This window comes from Mustela lutreola, chromosome 2, assembly GCF_030435805.1.
Source record: "Mustela lutreola isolate mMusLut2 chromosome 2, mMusLut2.pri, whole genome shotgun sequence".
Taxonomy (NCBI): domain Eukaryota; kingdom Metazoa; phylum Chordata; class Mammalia; order Carnivora; family Mustelidae; genus Mustela; species Mustela lutreola.
The window spans coordinates 209,806,114-209,824,409 of record NC_081291.1 but is presented as its reverse complement, the minus strand read 5'-3'; the positions used below and the strand labels follow the sequence as shown (position 1 = coordinate 209,824,409).

Genomic DNA, 18,296 nt, shown 5'->3' with positions numbered 1-18,296 from the left:
ATAGGGCCCCGCGTGCGCATGCGCCAAGCCAAGAGGACGTTGTCTCACTTCCCTTGGGCCGCGTAGGCTTCGGATTGCCTAGCAGAGGAACGCTCATCCAGGCTCCCGCTGGATGAGACCTGAGCTGTCCGTGCAGCCAGAAAATCCAGGGTTTCGCACTGAGGGGGTCCATGGCCCAGGTGAGTCTTCAGCCTACCGCTGCCCAGCCGAACCGAGGATTTCCCGCGTGGTCCAGGCCCGTGGCCCCCTCCGGGAGCTCGGCGACGTCGCGGCCCCACGCGCTACACTGCTCATTGGATAGAGCCGGCTCCGGCTGCTCCTGACCCCGCCCGCAGTCGGGACCTTCCCTTCGCGCGCTCACCACCACCCCCCGCCCCAGTCAGTTGTTAGGGGCGACGGCGCCGGTGCGTAAGGTTCCGGCAGTGGTCTGCGACTTGCACAGTGTCAGGGCTTGTGCCGCCTGAAGCCGCTGTGCTCTGTCAAGTAAGAATCTGCGAGGAGAAAAGAATGATTCCACTTAGGAAACTCAGTTTCCATTCTACATTCGTACAGCTTACCCTGAAATCTTGAGTCCGAAGATTCTCTTCCGGGGTTTTTGTTTTGGTTTGGTTTTTGCATTGAAATCTTATCTAGGAAAAAAGTTGGACAAGTAAATGATACACCTGTAGCATCGTTCCCGCAGTTGTTCGCATCCAGGTTGCTTGGCCCCAGACTTGTTTGCTGGCACTGTTTCATCTTCCAGACCTCCAAATTCAGTGGGACTTTCTCCCAGCTTCACTCACTCAGTAAGTGACAAAACAAACATGCCTTTAAATATATGTTGGTTACTCCCAAAATTACATCTCCAGCCATATACCTCATAAATTGCATAATTGTACATCCATCTGTCTACTGAACATCTCTATTGAGGAGATAGATGTCTTAATAACACTTCATTACGTAGTATTTCTAAAATCAGGCTTCAGGTGTCCACCATCTTCCCTACCTAAATGCCAAACCCATCCTTCCAGTCTCTTAATGCCTTGGATTCATTCTCTGGATGAGACTTACTGGTCTCATAAGTAAGTCAAATCTCTGGATGAAACTTACTGGTAAGTAAGACCACTGCGGTGGTCTTCCATATCGGACAGAATAAAATCCAAAGCCTGGCCGTGCTCTCTGAGTCCTAACTTAAACTGCCCCACATTTCCTCTCTAACCTTGCCTCCTAAAATTTTGCCCCATGCTTAGTCGGCTCCAGCACCTGGTCTAGCACTTCCCTGCCACAAGGCCTTTGAACTTGCTGTTCTTCTTGCTTGGAAAAGGCATTTTATGTGTGTGATTTTTGAGATTTTTTTTTTTATGATTTTTGATCATTGTTAGAGTCTTAGTGTGAAGGACAATGCTTGATACACAATAGGTGCTCAAGACATATTTGTGGATGAATATAAGAACAGCAACCACTTTTACAGTACTCTGTTGCCAAGCACACACCATCATTTAGTCCTCACAGCGACCCTATCCTCCCCATTTTAAAGATGGGGAGACTGAGGCACAGAGAAATTAAGCCACCTGCCTAAGGTCACACAGTTGTTAAGTGCATGTTGGCAGTCTAAGTAGCAGAGTACATACTTAAACCACTAGGATAAAAATACAAAATAAATTCACTTTCTCTAATAACCATCTCGCCATCTAATAACCTCTAATAACTAACCTCAACTTTAAAAGACTAGAAAAGAGGACGCCTGGGTGGCTCAGTTGGTTGGACGACTGCCTTCGGCTCAGGTCATGATCCTGGAGTCCCAGGATCGAGTCCCGCATCGGACTCCCAGCTCCATGGGGAGTCTGCTTCTCTCTCTGACCTTCTCCTCATTCATGCTCTCTCTCAAGTAAAGAAATAAAATCTTAAAAAAAATAAAAATAAAAGACTAGAAAAGATATTCATGGAACTCCAATGAGTTCAGGGATTTTGAATACTTACATGGATTTTTTTTTTAAAGATTTCATTTATTTATTTGAGAGAAAGAGAGAGCATGAGAGGGGAGAAGGTCAGAGGAGGAAGCAGACTCCCTGTGGAGCTGGTAGCCCAATGTGGAACTTCATTCCAGAACTCTGGGATCATGACCTGAGCCAAAGGCAGTTGCTTAACCAACTGAGCCACCCAGGCACCCCGAATTTTCTTTTTAATAACAGAGCAAATATATGTTAAGGATGTCAAATGAAAATAGGATATAAAATTACATGAAGTGACTGGCTAGTAAAGAAAACATTGTGTTTAAGGAAGGGAGAAGTGTTTGCAGCTCTAGCAGTTTTTTTAAAAAAACTCAGAGATGATGGGTAGCATTGGTAATATTTAAACTATTTATCTTAGGATGACTAGATGACAAAGCAGGGATTCCTGATCTGTTCTGTGTAGAAGAGAGCTAATCTTCAGTTGGGGGGAAGAAATCTGGGGTCAAATAGGTTTGGGATACTCAGCATACTAAAACTTCCTAGAAATTCACAGTCCCTATTGGTATGTAACAATAAAGACTTTGAGAAGCCACATGCTAAAAGTGTGCCCATATAATTTACTGTCTAGATGGGGTTATTTTTGTTTAAGATAAATACTAGTCAGGACAATGGGATGGCCAGCTGTTACCCTGAAGAAACCTGTTAAACTTTGTGTCATTCAGCATTCAAGAACTTATTTGAGCACACAAGTGCTCTGTGTAATTTTTTTTTTCCCCAGCATGGCACTGATGCCTTGATAAACAATGTTTTAATGACTTCAGTTGAAAAAGCACTGGGATTAGGAATGGTGTGTTGGCATTGATTTATACTCCGGTCTGTGGAGACAGCCAATGCATGTAAGAGTGCTTCCTATTTTCCTGATTGCTTATCCAGTTAATTGTAATGAACTCAACACCCCCACCACATTTAGTCATTCTCATAGTCCTTAATGTGTTCTTTTTTAAAAATTATTTTTTAATTAATTTTTTAATTTTTTATATACATCTAATGTATTTTTTTCCCCAGGGGTACAGGTCTGTGAATCGCCAGGTTTACACATTTCACAGCACTCACCATAGCACATACTCTCCCCAATGTCCATAACCCCACCACCTTCTCCTGACCCCCTCTCCCCAGCAACTCTCAGTTTGTTTTGTGAAATTAAGACTCTTATGGTTTGCCTCCCTCCTGATCCCATCTCCTTAATGTGTTCTTGATAGGACCTAATACAGTTATTGATCTGTCACTTGTGACTAACATACATTTCCATTTAAGTAGAATTGTTATTCTTTAAAACTACCATACAGTGAACTTGCTAAATTGTTGACCAAATACCATTTTCTAATATTAAAGAAATGATCCAACTGTATTTGGATGGAGTAAAGAAGATGTAATAAAGGGAGGACATGTTCTCAGAAGGCTTGATAATGAATCATCCAAGGCAGCCTTTGTGAACTGGGTCCACTCTAAATATGTTGGCATTTTGGGCTACCAATCTGTGAAACTAGCAGCCAGATCATGAACTGGGATAAATTCACTCCACTAAGTAGCTGTGCCAGGGTCTTCAGCTAGTTTGCCTTCAACTAAGGGAAACCTAACACACCCAAACTCCTTTCAGACTGCAACATTCTTACCCAATCACGGATTATGAGAACATATTCCTAATAAATAGTTGGTGCCCTCTTGCATGTCTTTATAGACCTCTTTTAGACACTGCATACAGTATGTGTAATGACAATATGGAGCATGAGTTGATGGAGGCAATGTCCAGGTAAGAGGAGTCACGGTTCTAGAAGGAAATAGATATGCACTCAACTCTGAAATTTTGAAGAGATTGCATAATGAAGGGACTGTTGACAGAGGTGCATTATTGCCCCTAGGCCTGGAAGATTTGCTGGAGCTGAGGAAGAAGGGCGGCCCACAAAAGCTATGGTCTTCAGGAGTCATGACCATTGTCAGAATCCCACCAAAACAGGAAAGATGTAGTGAAGAAATACCCTGGCTTCTTTCTCCTCCCATCCTCTCCTTTCCTGCCAGAGTATTAGCTGAAACTAACCACAAGAAAAAAGAGTGGGGTGGTATAGGCTGCAGAGGTCAGTTTTTTAGAGTCTAGAGCAAGGAAAAGAAGGACCAAGAATGTGTTTAGGGGGGGCGCCTGGGTGGCTCAGTGGGTTAAGCCGCTGCCTTCGGCTCAGGTCATGATCTCAGGGTCCTGGGATCGAGTCCTGCATCGGGCTCTCTGCTCAGCAGGGAGCCTGCTTCCTCCTCTCTCTCTGCCTGCCTCTCTGCCTACTTGTGATCTCTGTCTGTCAAATAAATAAATAAAATCTTTAAAAAAAAAAAAAAAAGAATGTGTTTAGGGGACAAATAAGTAACTAGCAGAAAAGAAAATGGTCCAAATAATGAGCCCCTGAATTAGGCCTTTGTATTCAGGATTGTGAGGAAGGGACAGGTTCAGGTCTACACTATTTTTCAGGTGCTTTCCTGCCTTACAGACCTTTCTTCTGTCCCCACTATGCTTCCTTCTCCACTTGTCTAAGTCTTAGCCTATATTTAGGGCTCAACTCAGGGTCACCTGGCTGGCTCAATTGGGAAAGCATGTAACTGTTGATCTTAGGGTCATGAGTTTGAGACCCACATTGGGTGTAGAGATTACTTAAATAAAACTTTAAAAAAAATTTTTTTGGAGAAAGATCCAACTCAGATCCTGTCTCCTTCCTTAACTCTTTCCTGATAGCCCATTTCATTGACATGTACTTCTCTTAATCCCCACAATAATGCCTATACTAGTCATTTAACACTAGCCATTTAACACATTTAGCCTTTTTTATCTGCATTGTTCTATATCTTACTAGGTAATAAATCCTGATCCTCAAACTAATTAGAAAGCTCCGCGAAGGAATGAAGCATGAAGCTCTACATACAGTATTTACTCAATAAACATTTGCCCAAAGATGAGAAGGAATTCTATGAAGACGCCATTAACCAAGATAATAGTGTTTGATTTCACAGAGTAAATTCTCTTTGAGAAGGTAAGACATGTTTCCTTTGGAGCAATGGGACTGAGCTCTGTTTTTCTTTTCAGATGTGTAACTCCTTTTTTTCTAATTTCAGAAACACTATATAGTAATCCTAAAACTTCATACAATAAAGAAGCGTATAAATTAGTCAGTCCTTCCTTTCTTCCTTCTACCCACATTTAACAAACTAATTTGGTGAATTCCCTTTCTGACTTTTTTCATGTGTGTATAATGATATAACAATGAATAATATGATCATACCTATTTATATTCTTTTACAATCTACTTTTTTAAGGTAACTATTGTATCATGAATATCCATGTTAATATGTACTTTTTAATGATCTCATAATATTCTGTTTAGATATATATTTATTTAACTCATCTATTGTTGAATGTTTAGGTCATGTCTGATTTTTTTATTGTAGATAATGAGCAATGAATATCCTTATAAACACCTTTTTTATATACTGTCTGATTTTTTCTTTAGATCAGTTTCACAGAATTAGATCAGCTTTCCTTATACCAAGTTTTTCTTCTATAACAATTATTAGATGTTAACCATCTTTGTGTGTATATGTATATCTGTGTGTGTATGTGTGCGTTTGCACATACATACTAATTTAGTAAGTTAAAAATATTGTGTAGGAGGGACTTCCACTTTTGGAACAGAGTAGATGTATTTTTCCTGATTTTCCAGCTAAGTACAACTAAGGATCCTGGACACTATAAAACAAACACAAAAGACTCTGAAAAGTGAAGAGGAAAGCAGAAAAACCAGGGGACCTTGGGAGCCAAGGAAGGACACAATGGTGACATCCTTGGTTATTCTTTTTTGCCTCAAATACCTGAGACTTGATTAAAGAAGCAGCAACCAAGAAATATCAAGGGTACAGACCAAACAAATTGAAAAGCCTTAAAAAAAACCCTGCTCTCTCTAGCTAAAGTACCAAGAAATGTGCAGCTGAGCAAGATGGAAATCACTTAAATAATAAACGTGCTACATCGGGTAAATACCAAAGAAAACACTGTGGCCTCTTCCCTACGACACCAGCAAAGTGCACCTAGATTCCACTTTCTCTGAGCTGTAATAACCACTTCAGTGCCCACTCCTTGTCAGGATGGTATATAAAAAAAATGTGATTAGGGATCTAGGACTTTCCTCTCTGCTGGGTGAGAATGAGGACCTTACCAGGGTTTAGTGTCAAACCCATGTCAGATCCATGTCAGACCACTTGGGGAGCCCGTATTTCCCCTCTGATGCAGCAGTAACAAGACATCCCACCTTCACCCTTCTGGAGTGATGTCCAAAAAGTCTAGTGGGGAGTCCAACTTTCACCAACACCTAACATTAACAAAGTGATGCATCAATGTACTGTTAGTGGAGGCCACATGCGTAACAATAAGGAGGCACTTCCACCCCTCCAAGGCAGAAGCTCCCCTTTTTCTCCCTTCTGAAGCAGGGTTTCAGAAGAAGTATGCTAAAATGGAAGATTTGAATATTTTTCAGAGTCTTATAATACCTAAAATGTCCAGATTAAATAAATTTAAAAAATCATCATCATACCAAAAAGAAAGAAAGTCTTAAACTAAATGAAAAAGACATAGATGCCAATGCCAGGATGACAGAGATGGCAAGATTATCTGACAAAAGATTTTATTTTATTTTATTTTTTTAAAGTAATCACTACAGCCAATGTGGGGCTTGAACTCGTGACCCTGTGATCAGGAATTGCATGCTCTTCTTACTGAGCCAGCCAGGGGCCCCCGACAAAGATTTTAAAACATGTATCATAGGGGTGCGTGGGTGGCTTAGTGGGTTAAGCCTCTGCCTTCAACTCAGGTCATGATCTCAGGGTCCTAGGATCTAGCCCTGCATCAAGCTCTCTGCTCAGCAGGGAGCCTGCTTCCCCCCACCCTCTGCCTACTTGTCAAATAAATAAATAAAATCTTTTTTTTAAAAAAAGTAAATAAAACTTAAAAAACTTTAAAAAAAAAACCTATCTTTAAAAAATTTCAGTGAGCTTTTATTAAGAACATCTATTAAATAAATGTTTATAATATCAAATGTGTGTAAATAACCCAGGTGCCCATCAGTAGGCAAAGAATGCAGTAAATTATGACCTATTGACATGATTCAGTATGACAGTCAACCACTAGAAAGAATGAGATAAATCACTATGTACTGACAATGAATAGTTCTTTGATATATATTTGGAAGGGAAGAAGTAGGGAAAAAAGATATGTTTATATGATCTCTGCAGATACATTTTGATTATATATCTCACTCTTGACATATACATAAACACTATACCACCATATATTTTCCATTTATGCATGTGTATAATGCCTAAAATATTTTACATTACTGTAATACCTAAACTCTTCAACTTGGATGGGAAGCTTAGGAAAGTAGGGGAAGAGATCACCAGCTGAAACTATATCTTCATTTTTTTTTTAAAGATTTTATTTATTTATTTGACAGATAGAGATGACAAGTAGGCAGAGGGTGGGGGGAAGCAGGCTCCCTGCTGAGCAGAGAGCCCGATGCGGGGCTCAATCCCAGGACCCTGGGATCACGACCTGAGCCGAAGGCAGAGGCTTTAGCCCACTGAGCCACCCAGGGGCCCCTATATCTTCATTTTTTAACCTTCTACCACTTGAATTTTATAACCTAGTACTTTTAATACAACACAGGTTACTTGAGCTGTGAGATTGTTAGCATATTTTCTCTTCTTCACATTCTTCTGCTTTTTAAAAACAAATAAACACTAACATTAAGAGAAAAATATTAGCCATCCACAAAATTCTCTTACTTATTCTGTTCATTCTAGGTTTTCAAAGTAACCAGTCATAGCCTCTCTCCTGGCTATATCACTGATATGGCTTTTGACTATATAATTAGTTTACTTCAGTGAAATTGTTCATTGTGATAGCTCAAGATTCCAGGTCAACTATCCAGATACAGAGGAATTTGATGCCTGGTTAATATTATAGTTTTATGACTTTCACTTTATGATCCATAGTTTGGATCCTTAGTATATTAACACTCATTTAAATTTCACATTTTATGAAGAAATCAAACCCACTTTCAATAAAGACCTATATTGATCTATTGAGTTCTCCCTAGGTTCTATTTGCAAATTATCTCTCTTATGCTTACCTCCTTAGAAATTTACGGATATCCAAAAATGATTGAGATTGAACAGGCAGAGGCTCAGCTCTCTGAGTTAGACCTGCTAGCCAGTATGTTCCCTGGTGAGAACGAGCTCATAGTGAATGACCAGCTGGCTTTAGCGGAACTGAAAGATTGTATTGAAAAGAGGACGACTGAGGGACGATCTTCGAAAGTTTACTTTACTATCAATGTGAAACTAGATGTATCTGAGGAAACAACGGTAATTCACTTTGCTTTTTGGAGAACTGAAAGCCTGTCGACTTAAAACACCACGTAGGGCATTTTCTTCTTCTCTCTCTCTTTTTTTAATCAGGTGATGTTTTCTCTGGCCTGTATTCTTCCCTTTCAATACCCCGAAGTTCTGCCTGAAATTACTGTCAGGTATGTGACAGAAATTGGCCAACATCGACGTTAAAATTAACCTGAGAATAAAAGCAAGGCTTGAGTCTGTTCTCTGTTCTGAGAAAATTGACTTCATTTTTTATTCCTTATCTCTTCCATCAGATCAGTATCACTAAGTAGATCCCAGCAGACTCAGCTGAACGCAGATCTGACTGCATACCTGCAAAAGAATTGTCTTGGAGATGTCTGTATATTGAATGCCACAGAGTGGGTTAGAGAACATGCTTCTGGCTATATGAGCAGAGACCCCATGCCTTCCCCTGCTCCAGGAAGTACATTCCATCCAGTTGATCTGATTTTCACAAGACTGTGGATCTATAGCCATCATATCTACAACAAGTGTAAAAGAAAGAATATTCTAGAGTGGGCAAAGGAGCTTTCCCTATCAGGATTTAGCATGCCTGGGAAACCTGGTGTTGTTTGTGTGGAAGGTCCACAAAGTGCCTGTGAAGAATTCTGGTCAAGGTTTGCTTTCACAAATGTTGTATGCTGTGTCAATAATTTTATTAGTAAACAAGATACTAGAGATTTGGCAATTAGTATGTCCCTCGTGTTGTACCTTATGGGGGATTCAGTCTCAAGTCGATGGATAAAATAGAATTCACATATGATCAGCATCACCCCCTTCCCTGACATGGTGCACACAGGAGATGTCCTGTAAATAGCTGTTTATTTGGGCCCTTGTCCAAGATGTTACGATCCCCTTCATTTCCATGGATTGGATTCTTAGTGATGTGATAAGCTGTACATACCTTGTGAAACAAAGGGGTTTCTCATCTTCTCATTTCTGTACTGACATCCTAAATGAGTTTCTAAGAAGTCCCTTTGGGAGTTTGAGATAAAGCAGTTTTCACATTTGTAAAATGCTGATTTGAGGCAGTAGCAATGAATAAGTTTAGGGATAGGATCCTGACCAGCATCATATTTGATTAAAATTAATTTGACATAAAAGTAAATATCTTTACTTCTGGGAAAAGGCATTGCTAAGTCTGTTTTATAACTTCTATTCTCAATGCACTAGAAGACAGAACATATTTTCAGTGTGACTACTTTGAAAATTTCTTTTCAGACTCAGAAAATTAAACTGGAAGAGAATTTTAATTCGCCATCGAGAAGACATTCCTTTTGATGGTACAAATGACAAAATAGAAAGACAAAGAAAATTTTCAAGTTTTGAAGAAAAAGTGTTCAGTGTTAATGGAGCCAGAGGAAACCACATGGACTTTGGTCAGCTGTATCAGTTTTTAAACACCAAAGGATGTGCGGATGTTTTCCAGATGTTCTTTGGTGTGGAAGGACAATGACTGGCAGAGGAATAGTGAAAGTTTTTGTCACTGTTGGCCTTTTGATTTTTTGCCCCAGTCTTTCTTGAAAGAAGAAGTAATTTGGGGCATCCAGGTGGCTGAGTCGGTGAAGCATCTGACTTTGACTCAGGCCATGATCTCCAGTTTCTGGGATCTGGCATGCCACTCAGCAGGAAGCCTGCTTCTCTCTGCCCCTCCCCCTGCTTGTGTGCTCTTTTTCAATCTCTCTCTCAAACGAATAAATAAAATCTTTACTAAATAAATAAATTCTAAAAATAAAAATGGATTTAAGTAAAAGATATCAAAAGAGAGAAGAGCAAGTTAGATGGTCCTGCCTGTACTATATACTTTGAAAAAGACAATAAAAGCTGTAAGAGGGGTACCTGAATGCCTGAGTGGCTCAGTTGGTTAAGCATCCAACCCTTGGTTGTGGCTCAGGTCGTGGTTTCATAGTGGTAGGATTGGGTCAGAGTTGGGCTCTGAGTTCTGAAGCGAATCTGCTTGGGATTTCCTTTCTCTCAAATAAATAAATCTTAAAAAAAAAAAAAAAAAAAAGCTACAAGAAATTGTGGTTAAGGGTTCCTGGGTGGCTCAGTTGGTTAATCATCTGCCTTCAGATCAGGTCATGACCCCAGGGTCCTGGGGTCAGGCCCCACATTGGGCTCCCTCCTCAGTGGGGAGTCTGCCTCTTCCTTTGCCTCTGCCCCTTCCTACTCCCCAGCACGTGCTCTCTCCTCCCTCTCTCTCACTCTTGCAAATAAATATAATATTTTAAAAAAAAAACTGTAGTTAAATGTTAGGACACATAGCTTTTTGAGATTATTAAGAATGATTACATATTTGATACGATTACGTATTTGATATATAAACATTCCTATTGGGTAAAATTGACCAATCTGATTGCACGTACATTTATTCCACAATGACAATCTGTCAGTGTCTTAATTTGATACATATCTTGAACAGGAATCATCTACAAAGAAATAATGATAAATTCTGAAAACAAGCTATTAGTCCCAAATCAGACTATGGTTAAAAGTTAAAAGGATTAGGGGTACCTGAGTGGTTCAGTGGGCTAAAGCCTCTGCCTTCGGCTCAGGTCATGATCCCAGGGTCCTGGGATTGAGCCCCAAATCAGACTCTCTGCTCAGCAGGGAGCCTGCTTCCTCCTCTCTTTCTGCCTGCTTCTCTGCCTACTTGTGATCTCTGTCTGTCAAATAAATAAATAAGATCTTTTAAAAAAAAAAGTTAAAAGGATTATTAGAAAACAAGAGTGTGGGCAGGAAACATTGGCCATATGTCCACTTTTATTTGTAAAAGTAATTCCTGTACAAACTTTTTTTTTTTTTTTTTGAGAGAGAGAGCACGAGAGAAAGTATATGAGCAGAGGGAGGGGCAGAGGGAGAAACAGAAGCAGACTCTGCTGAGCACCAAAGCAGAACTTAAAACTCATCCACTTGGACACATGAAAAGACAGGTTGAAATGAGGGTTCAAATGAAAGTAAAGGCAAAATTACTCACCAAGTTTGCACTGCAATTAAGAGTCTAGATGAGAAGTTTCAGCCCCACGTTGGCTGCCAGAATGATGTGGTTTGGAGTGGTAGAGTTCGGAGCCCATGGTCAAGACAGTTTTCTTAAGACAACTTTGTACAAAATGGTGGCTTTATTAAAACACAGAGACAGGACTCCTGGGCAGAAAGACCGGCACTGGGGTTGTGAGGAGTGACTCATTATATAAGATTTTTCTGTCCTATGGAGAGGAGGTTGATGTTAGGACTCCAGAAAATTGAGTCGATAGGTTTCTGGAGATTGCTTTTTTTTTTTTGGTAAATCATTAAGACAGTTGCAAACTGATGGAGACTGTGATCTCTATCAGTTAACCACTTGCTTTTTCCTTTCCTTTGTTCTTAGGCAGCCAGGAGTGCCTGAGGAACGTCACACATATGGCCACTCTCTCTGACCCCGCACCCCCAGAGGGGTTTGCAATTTTTGTGCTGCAGTCGTGTGCTTTGCCTTTAGCTTGCCTTTTGCTCCCTAATCACTGAGATCATAACCTTTTTGGTTTTTGTTTCATTCTGTTTTTGTTTTTGTTTTGCAATCAACAAAGCTATTATGAGCAACCTTTACGTCTTCATGTTAGATTTCCAAAAGTGGAAATTGACTCTTAACACCCTGGATGTCTCTTGTCAAATTGCCCTTACGAAGAGTTAAGAAATGAAAATTGCAATTCTTCTGAAAATTCCTTTTCTCTAGATTTTTATCATCATCATTATTATTTTGTTATTTTTTTAGATGAAAAATCTACATTTTATGTTATCTTCATTTGACTTTTAGTGTGGGTCAATCATATTTCCTTTGTGGTAAATGCCTATTTATGCTTTACTTATTTTTACTTAAATGGGCAGTCTTAAGATATTTAAGATATCTTAAATAATGTATTTATTGTTGCACAATAAATGTATTTATTGTGCAACTTAATACTCTTAAATATCTTAAGATATTTATTTGTAAGCATTCTTTTTAACAGCAAGCATATTAGCCCCTAGTTAATGTTGCAGACTTTCTGACATAGAGGGAAAAAACATTTTAATTTAATGTATTTAGATCCATCAATAGTTTTCTTTTTTTGGAGTATCACCTTTCTGTTGGTAAAAAAAAAAAAAAAAAAAAAAAAAAAAAAAAAAAAAAAAACCGTGGGAGTTTCCCAGCTATAATCTGAGAGGCCACACCTCCCCCATCCACTGGGAGTGCAGGGAGAGAAAGAAGAGGCATACCACTCCAGGAAACTAGGTGACATGTGGTTTTTGTTTGTTTTGTTTCTTTTTACAAGCATCACTGGAGGGCAAATAAAGATGTCTTTGAAATAAGATGTTTTTTAGCCTTAGCCTTAAGCTGTTTCCTCTTAGAGTTGAAATATCCCCAGAGTCCTTATTATTCTGTAGAAGGAAAAGAAGAAATCCTTTTCTCGTAACATTTTATAAAGGTCCTTCTGGTCAGTCCAGTTTGCCAACTTAGGTCACTTACCCATCCATGGACCAAGCTGACTTCCCAACTTCTGTGTTTTGGACTGATTGGATGCTGTGTCCTGGAACTAAAAATGATTTTCTCTCTCCTAGAATTATGAGTCTAGGTGTACACTTAAAATTTGTCCACTGAGTGGCAAAACTAAAGGGAGTCATCTTTGGTGGAAATGTATTTATTGTGCAACTTAATACTCTACTCTTTTTGACTATTTGCCTTTTGATGTCAAAACTTGGATTTTTGTTGCTTCAGGGAGGTAGTCATATTTCCTTGATGCCTTTTTAAGACATATTATGGTAATTTGGAATACATTTTCAACAACTTTCTGTTAAAGAATGATGATGTATTTTTGGTAGAATAATAGAAAAAATAAGCTTTATTTTTTAAAGGAATAGCCAAGTGAGTACAAAAATAGAAGATGCCTGGGTGCCTGGGGGACTCAGCCAGTTAGACATCTGCCTTCAGCTTGGGTCATGATCTCAGGGTCCTGGAGTCAAGCCCAGCATCAGGATCCTTGCTCAGCAGGGACCCTGATTTTCTCTCTGCCTGCTGCTCCCCCTGATTGTGCTCTCTCTCTGCCAAATAAATACATAACATATTTTTTTAAAAATTTACTTAGTATGATTTTTACTCTGTGTGTGTTGGCCATGAAAATGCAAGGAGAATAAATCCACTATTTCAGAGTTACAGAACATAAAACCAAAGATCAATAATCAAGAAAGTCCACTATCTAAAATTTATTAATTGTATAATCAGAATGTTTAATAAATCTTAACTCAGGTAAACAAATAATTGGGATATACAATATCAAAGTATTATATTCTTAAATTTTTAATGGTTTTTTTTAGGCTTAATTGAAATACACACTGAGGGTTTTATCATCTTTTTTGATTTTAATAATTTTTTTTTCGAGTATTCATACCATCCTGTGTTGAGCCTTTGGTATTATAAACAGTTTTAGAAGACATGGAGCTTTCTCCCATTAGCCCATCTTACTTCCACACCAAGTTTTGTGACACACTAATTACCTTAAAGCTTGAGGCATTGACCGCTGGTAGGCAGCAGTTTGATAAACAAAGGGAACACACATGAAAGTCTTCCTTGGGTGGCAACAAGAGGAATGAATCCCCACATCAGCCCACCAAATCATAAAAGTTTATAAAAAGAAGTTTTAACCAGGTTCAGTAACATATACTGTCAGGTGTCCTTTTTTTTTTTTTTTTTTTTTTTTTAAGATTTTATTTATTTATTTGACAGACAGAGATCACAAGTAGGCAGAGAGGCAGGCAGAGAGAGAGAGGAGGAAGCAGGCTCTCCACGGAGCAGACAGCCCGATGCAGAGCTCGATCCCAGGACCCTGGGATCATGACCCAAGCTGAAGGCAGAGGCTTTAACCCACTGAGCCACCCAGGAGCCCCCTGTCAGGTGTTCTTAACACCACATCATTATGTCAAGCCTGGGTCCTTGGATCAGTCTCTGGGAGCAAAAATAGTAAATGGAACCCACATTTCAAGGGGGGCAGATGGGTGGTGAGGAGGCCCCCACCTCAGGGCCTGGGTCCAGCACATGGGTCAACCAGCAATTGTTTTTTTTTTCTCTCTTTTTTAAAGATTTTATTTATTTATGATAGAGAGAGACAGGGAGAGAGGTAAGACAAGCAAAGGGGAGCTGGAGAGGGAGAAGCAGGCTCCCCACTGAGCAGGGAGCCCTGTATGGAGCTCCATCCCAGGACCCTGGGATAATGACCCAAGCTGATGCTTAATGACCCAGGCTGATGCTTAATGACTGAGTCACCCAGGCTCTCCAAACAGCTGTTACTTCTTTTCCATGATCTCCCCAACACTTTCCCTACTCCAGGATAATTGTAAAACATACCTATTTACATAATCTTGTAATATTATTTCTTTTAAAATTCTTGTGAAAAGAGTACCTGGCTGGCTCAGTCATTAGAACATCTGGCTTGATCTTGGGGTTGTGAGTTCAAGCCCCATGTTGGTGCAGAGATTACTTTTTTAAAAAATCTTGTGAAAATGACATGCAACATTCATTCTATTTATCTGTGAATATTTACTTTGCACAAAAAGGCAAAAAGAAAAACAATGAATAGTCATAGTCTTACAACTCTGTTTAAGAAATAAAACTTTACCAGTGTAGTTGAACTCTGCTTCAGTGCTTTTCTTATTACAACAATCATTGGTAGATTAACTCCTACCCAGAAAGTATTTATCACGCCCATACATTTCTTTGTACTTTTTGACATATGTGTCTATCTCTTTGCAACATCTTATGGCTTCATTTTTTTTATTAACATATAATGTATTATTTGTTTCGGGGGCACAGATCTGTGTCTTACACAATTAACAACATTCATCATAGCACATACCCTCCCCAATGTCCATCACCCCGCCACCCCATCCCTCCCACCCCACCCCCCACCAGCAACCCTCAGTTTGTTTCCTGAGGTTAAGAGTCTCTTATGGTTTGTCTCCCTCTCTGGTTTCATCTTGTTTCATTTTTCCCTCTGTTCCCATACGATCCTCTGTCTTGTTTCTCAAATTCCTCATATCAGTGAGATCATATGATAATTGTCTTTTTCTGATTGACTTATTTCACTTAGCGTGATACCCACTAGTTGCATCCGCATTGTTGTAAATGCCAAGATTTGGGGGTTTTGATGGCTGCATACTATTCCATTATATATAGTGGGAAATATTATATATATTATATTACCTATATATAATTACTTTATATATTATATATTCTTTATATATTGTATTTATATATTATATATGCTATCTATATTTTACACATTTATTATATTTTATTTATATTATATATTTTATATATGTAAAATATATTTAAAATATCTTATATATAAAATATCTTCTTTATTCATTCATCTGTTGATCGACATCTAGACTCTTTCCATAGTTTGGCTATTGTGGACATTGCTGCTATAAACATTCAGGTGCACATGTCCCTTCGGATCACTACATTTGTATCTCTGGGGTAAATACACAGTAGTGCAATTGCTGGGTCATAGGGTAGCTCTATTTTCAACTTTCTGAGGAACCTCCATGCTGTTTTCCAGAGTGACTGCTCCAGCTTGCATTCCCACCAGCTGTGTAGGAGGGATTCCCTTTCTCTGCATCCTTGCCAACACTTGTCGTTTCCTGACTTGTTAATTTTAGCCATTCTGTCTAGTGTGAGGGGGTATCTTAATGTGGTTTTGATTTGTATTTGCCTGATGCTGACTGATGTGGAGCACTTTTTCATGTGTCTGTTGGCCATCTGGATGTCTTCTTTGCAGAAATGTCTGTTCATGTCTTCTGCCCATTTCTTGATGGATTATTTGTTCCTTGGGTGTTGAGTTTGATAAGTTCTTTATAGATTTTGGATACTAGCCCTTTATGTGATATGTCATTTGCAAATATCTTCTCCGATTCTGTCAGTTGTCTTTTGGTTTTGTAGACTGTTTCCTTTGCTGTGCAAAAGCTTTTTTTTTTTTTAACTTTTTTTTTTTAAAGATTTTATTTATTTATTTGACAGACAGAGATCACATTAGGCAGAGAGGCAGGCAGAGAGAGAGAGGAGGAAGCAGGCTCCCTGCCGAGCAGAGAGCCCAATGTGGGGCTCGATTCCACGACCTGGGATCATGACCCAAGCCAAAGGCAGAGGCTTTAACCCACTGAGCCACCCAGACGCCCCTGTGCAAAAGCTTTTTATCTTGATGAAGTCCCAATAGTTCATTTTGCCCTTGTTTCCCTTGTTTTTGGCAATGTTTCTAGGAAGAAGTTGCTATGGCTGAGGTTGAAGAGGTTGCTGCCAGTGTTCTCCTCAAGGATTTTGATGGATTCCTTTCCCATATGGAGGCATTTCATCAGTTTGAAGTCTATTTTGTGTATGTTGTAAGGAAATGGTCCAGTTTCATTCTTCTGCATGTGACTGTCCAATTTTCCAACACCATTTGTTGAATGTCTTTTTTCCATGGGACATTCTTTCCTGCTTTGTCAAAGATAGTTGGCCATAGAGTTGAGGGTCCATTTCTGGGCTCTCTATTTTGTTCCATTGATCTATGTGTCTGTTTTTGTGCCAGTACCATATTGTCTTGATGATGACAGCTTTGTAATAGAGCTTGAAGTCTAGTATTGTGATGCCACCAACCTAGGCTTTCTTTTTCAACATTTCTTTGGTTATTCAGGGTCTTTTACAGTTCCATATAAATTTTAGGATTATTTGTTCCATTTCTTTGAAAAAAGTTGATGGTATTTTGATAGGAATTGCATTAAATGTGTAGATCACCCTAGGTACCATAGACATTTTCACAATATTTGTTCTTCCAATCCATGAGCATAGAATGTTTTTCCATTTCTTTGTGTCTTCCTCAATTTCTTTCATTAGTACTCTATTTTCTGAGTACAGATTCTTTGTCTCTTTGGTTAGATTTATTCCTTGGCATCATATGGTTTGGGGTGTAATTGTAAATGGGATGGACTCCCTAATTTCTCTTTTTTCTGTCTCGTTATTGGTGTATAGAAATGTAATTGATTTCTGTGCATTGATTTTATATCCTGACACTTTACTGAATTCCTGTATGAGTTCTAGCAATTTTGGAGTGGAGTCTTTTGGGTCTTCCACGTTAAGTATCATATCATCTACAAAGAGTGATAGTTTGACTTCTTCTTTGCTGATTTGGATGCCTTTTACTTCTTTTTGTTGTCTAATTGCTGAGGCTAGGACTTCTAGTACCTTGCTAAATAGCTGTGGTGATAGTGAGCAGCCCTGCCATGTTCCTGACCTTAGGGGAAGAGCTTTCAGTTTTTCCCCATTGAGAATGATATTCGCTGTGGGTTTTTCATAGATGGCTTTGATGATATTGAGGTATGTGCCCTCTATTCCTACACTTTGAAGAGTTTTGATCAAGAAAGGTTGCTGTACACATCTTTTCCTGATTAAAACTCTTCAAAGTGTAGGGATAGAGGGCACATACCTCAATATTATCAAAGCCATCTATGAAAAACCCACCGCAAATATCATTCTCAAAGGAGAAAAACTGAAAGCTTTTCCGCTAAGGTCAGGAACATGGCAGGGATGTCCATTATCACCATTGCTATTCAACATAGTATTAGAAGTCCTAGCCTCAGCAATCAGACAACAAAAGGAAATTAAAGGCATCCAAATCGGCAAAGTAGAAGTCAAATTATCACTCTTCGCAGACGATATGATACTATATGTGGAAAACCCAAAAGAATCCACTCCAAAACTGCTAGAACTTGTACAGGTATTCAGTAAAGTGTCAGTATGTAAAATCAATGCACAGAAATCAGTTGCATTTCTCTACATGAACAACAAGATAGAAGAAAGAGAAATTAAGGAGTCAATCCCATTTACAATTGCACCCC

At 39.2% G+C, this 18,296-nt stretch overlaps 1 protein-coding gene across 4 annotated transcripts; it reads left to right on the top strand.

Moving 5' to 3' along the window:
- Positions 1-24: 24 nt before the first annotated feature.
- On the top strand, positions 25-10,427 carry RWDD2B (RWD domain containing 2B). 4 transcript variants are annotated; one of them, XM_059164555.1, is made up of 8 exons: positions 26-179; positions 634-785; positions 4,826-5,002; positions 5,690-5,998; positions 8,161-8,387; positions 8,481-8,548; positions 8,672-9,034; positions 9,639-10,427. In XM_059164555.1, exons 5-8 carry the CDS (start codon positions 8,181-8,183, stop codon positions 9,871-9,873), a joined length of 873 nt encoding a protein of 290 aa, XP_059020538.1. In that variant the 5' UTR covers positions 26-179; positions 634-785; positions 4,826-5,002; positions 5,690-5,998; positions 8,161-8,180; the 3' UTR covers positions 9,874-10,427. The 4 variants fall into 4 exon arrangements, with proteins under 4 accessions (XP_059020536.1, XP_059020538.1, XP_059020535.1 ...); XM_059164552.1 differs by lacking the exon at positions 5,690-5,998 and having other exon boundaries at positions 28-179; XM_059164554.1 differs by lacking the exon at positions 5,690-5,998 and having other exon boundaries at positions 32-179; positions 683-785.
- The last annotated feature ends 7,869 nt before the right edge of the window (positions 10,428-18,296 follow it).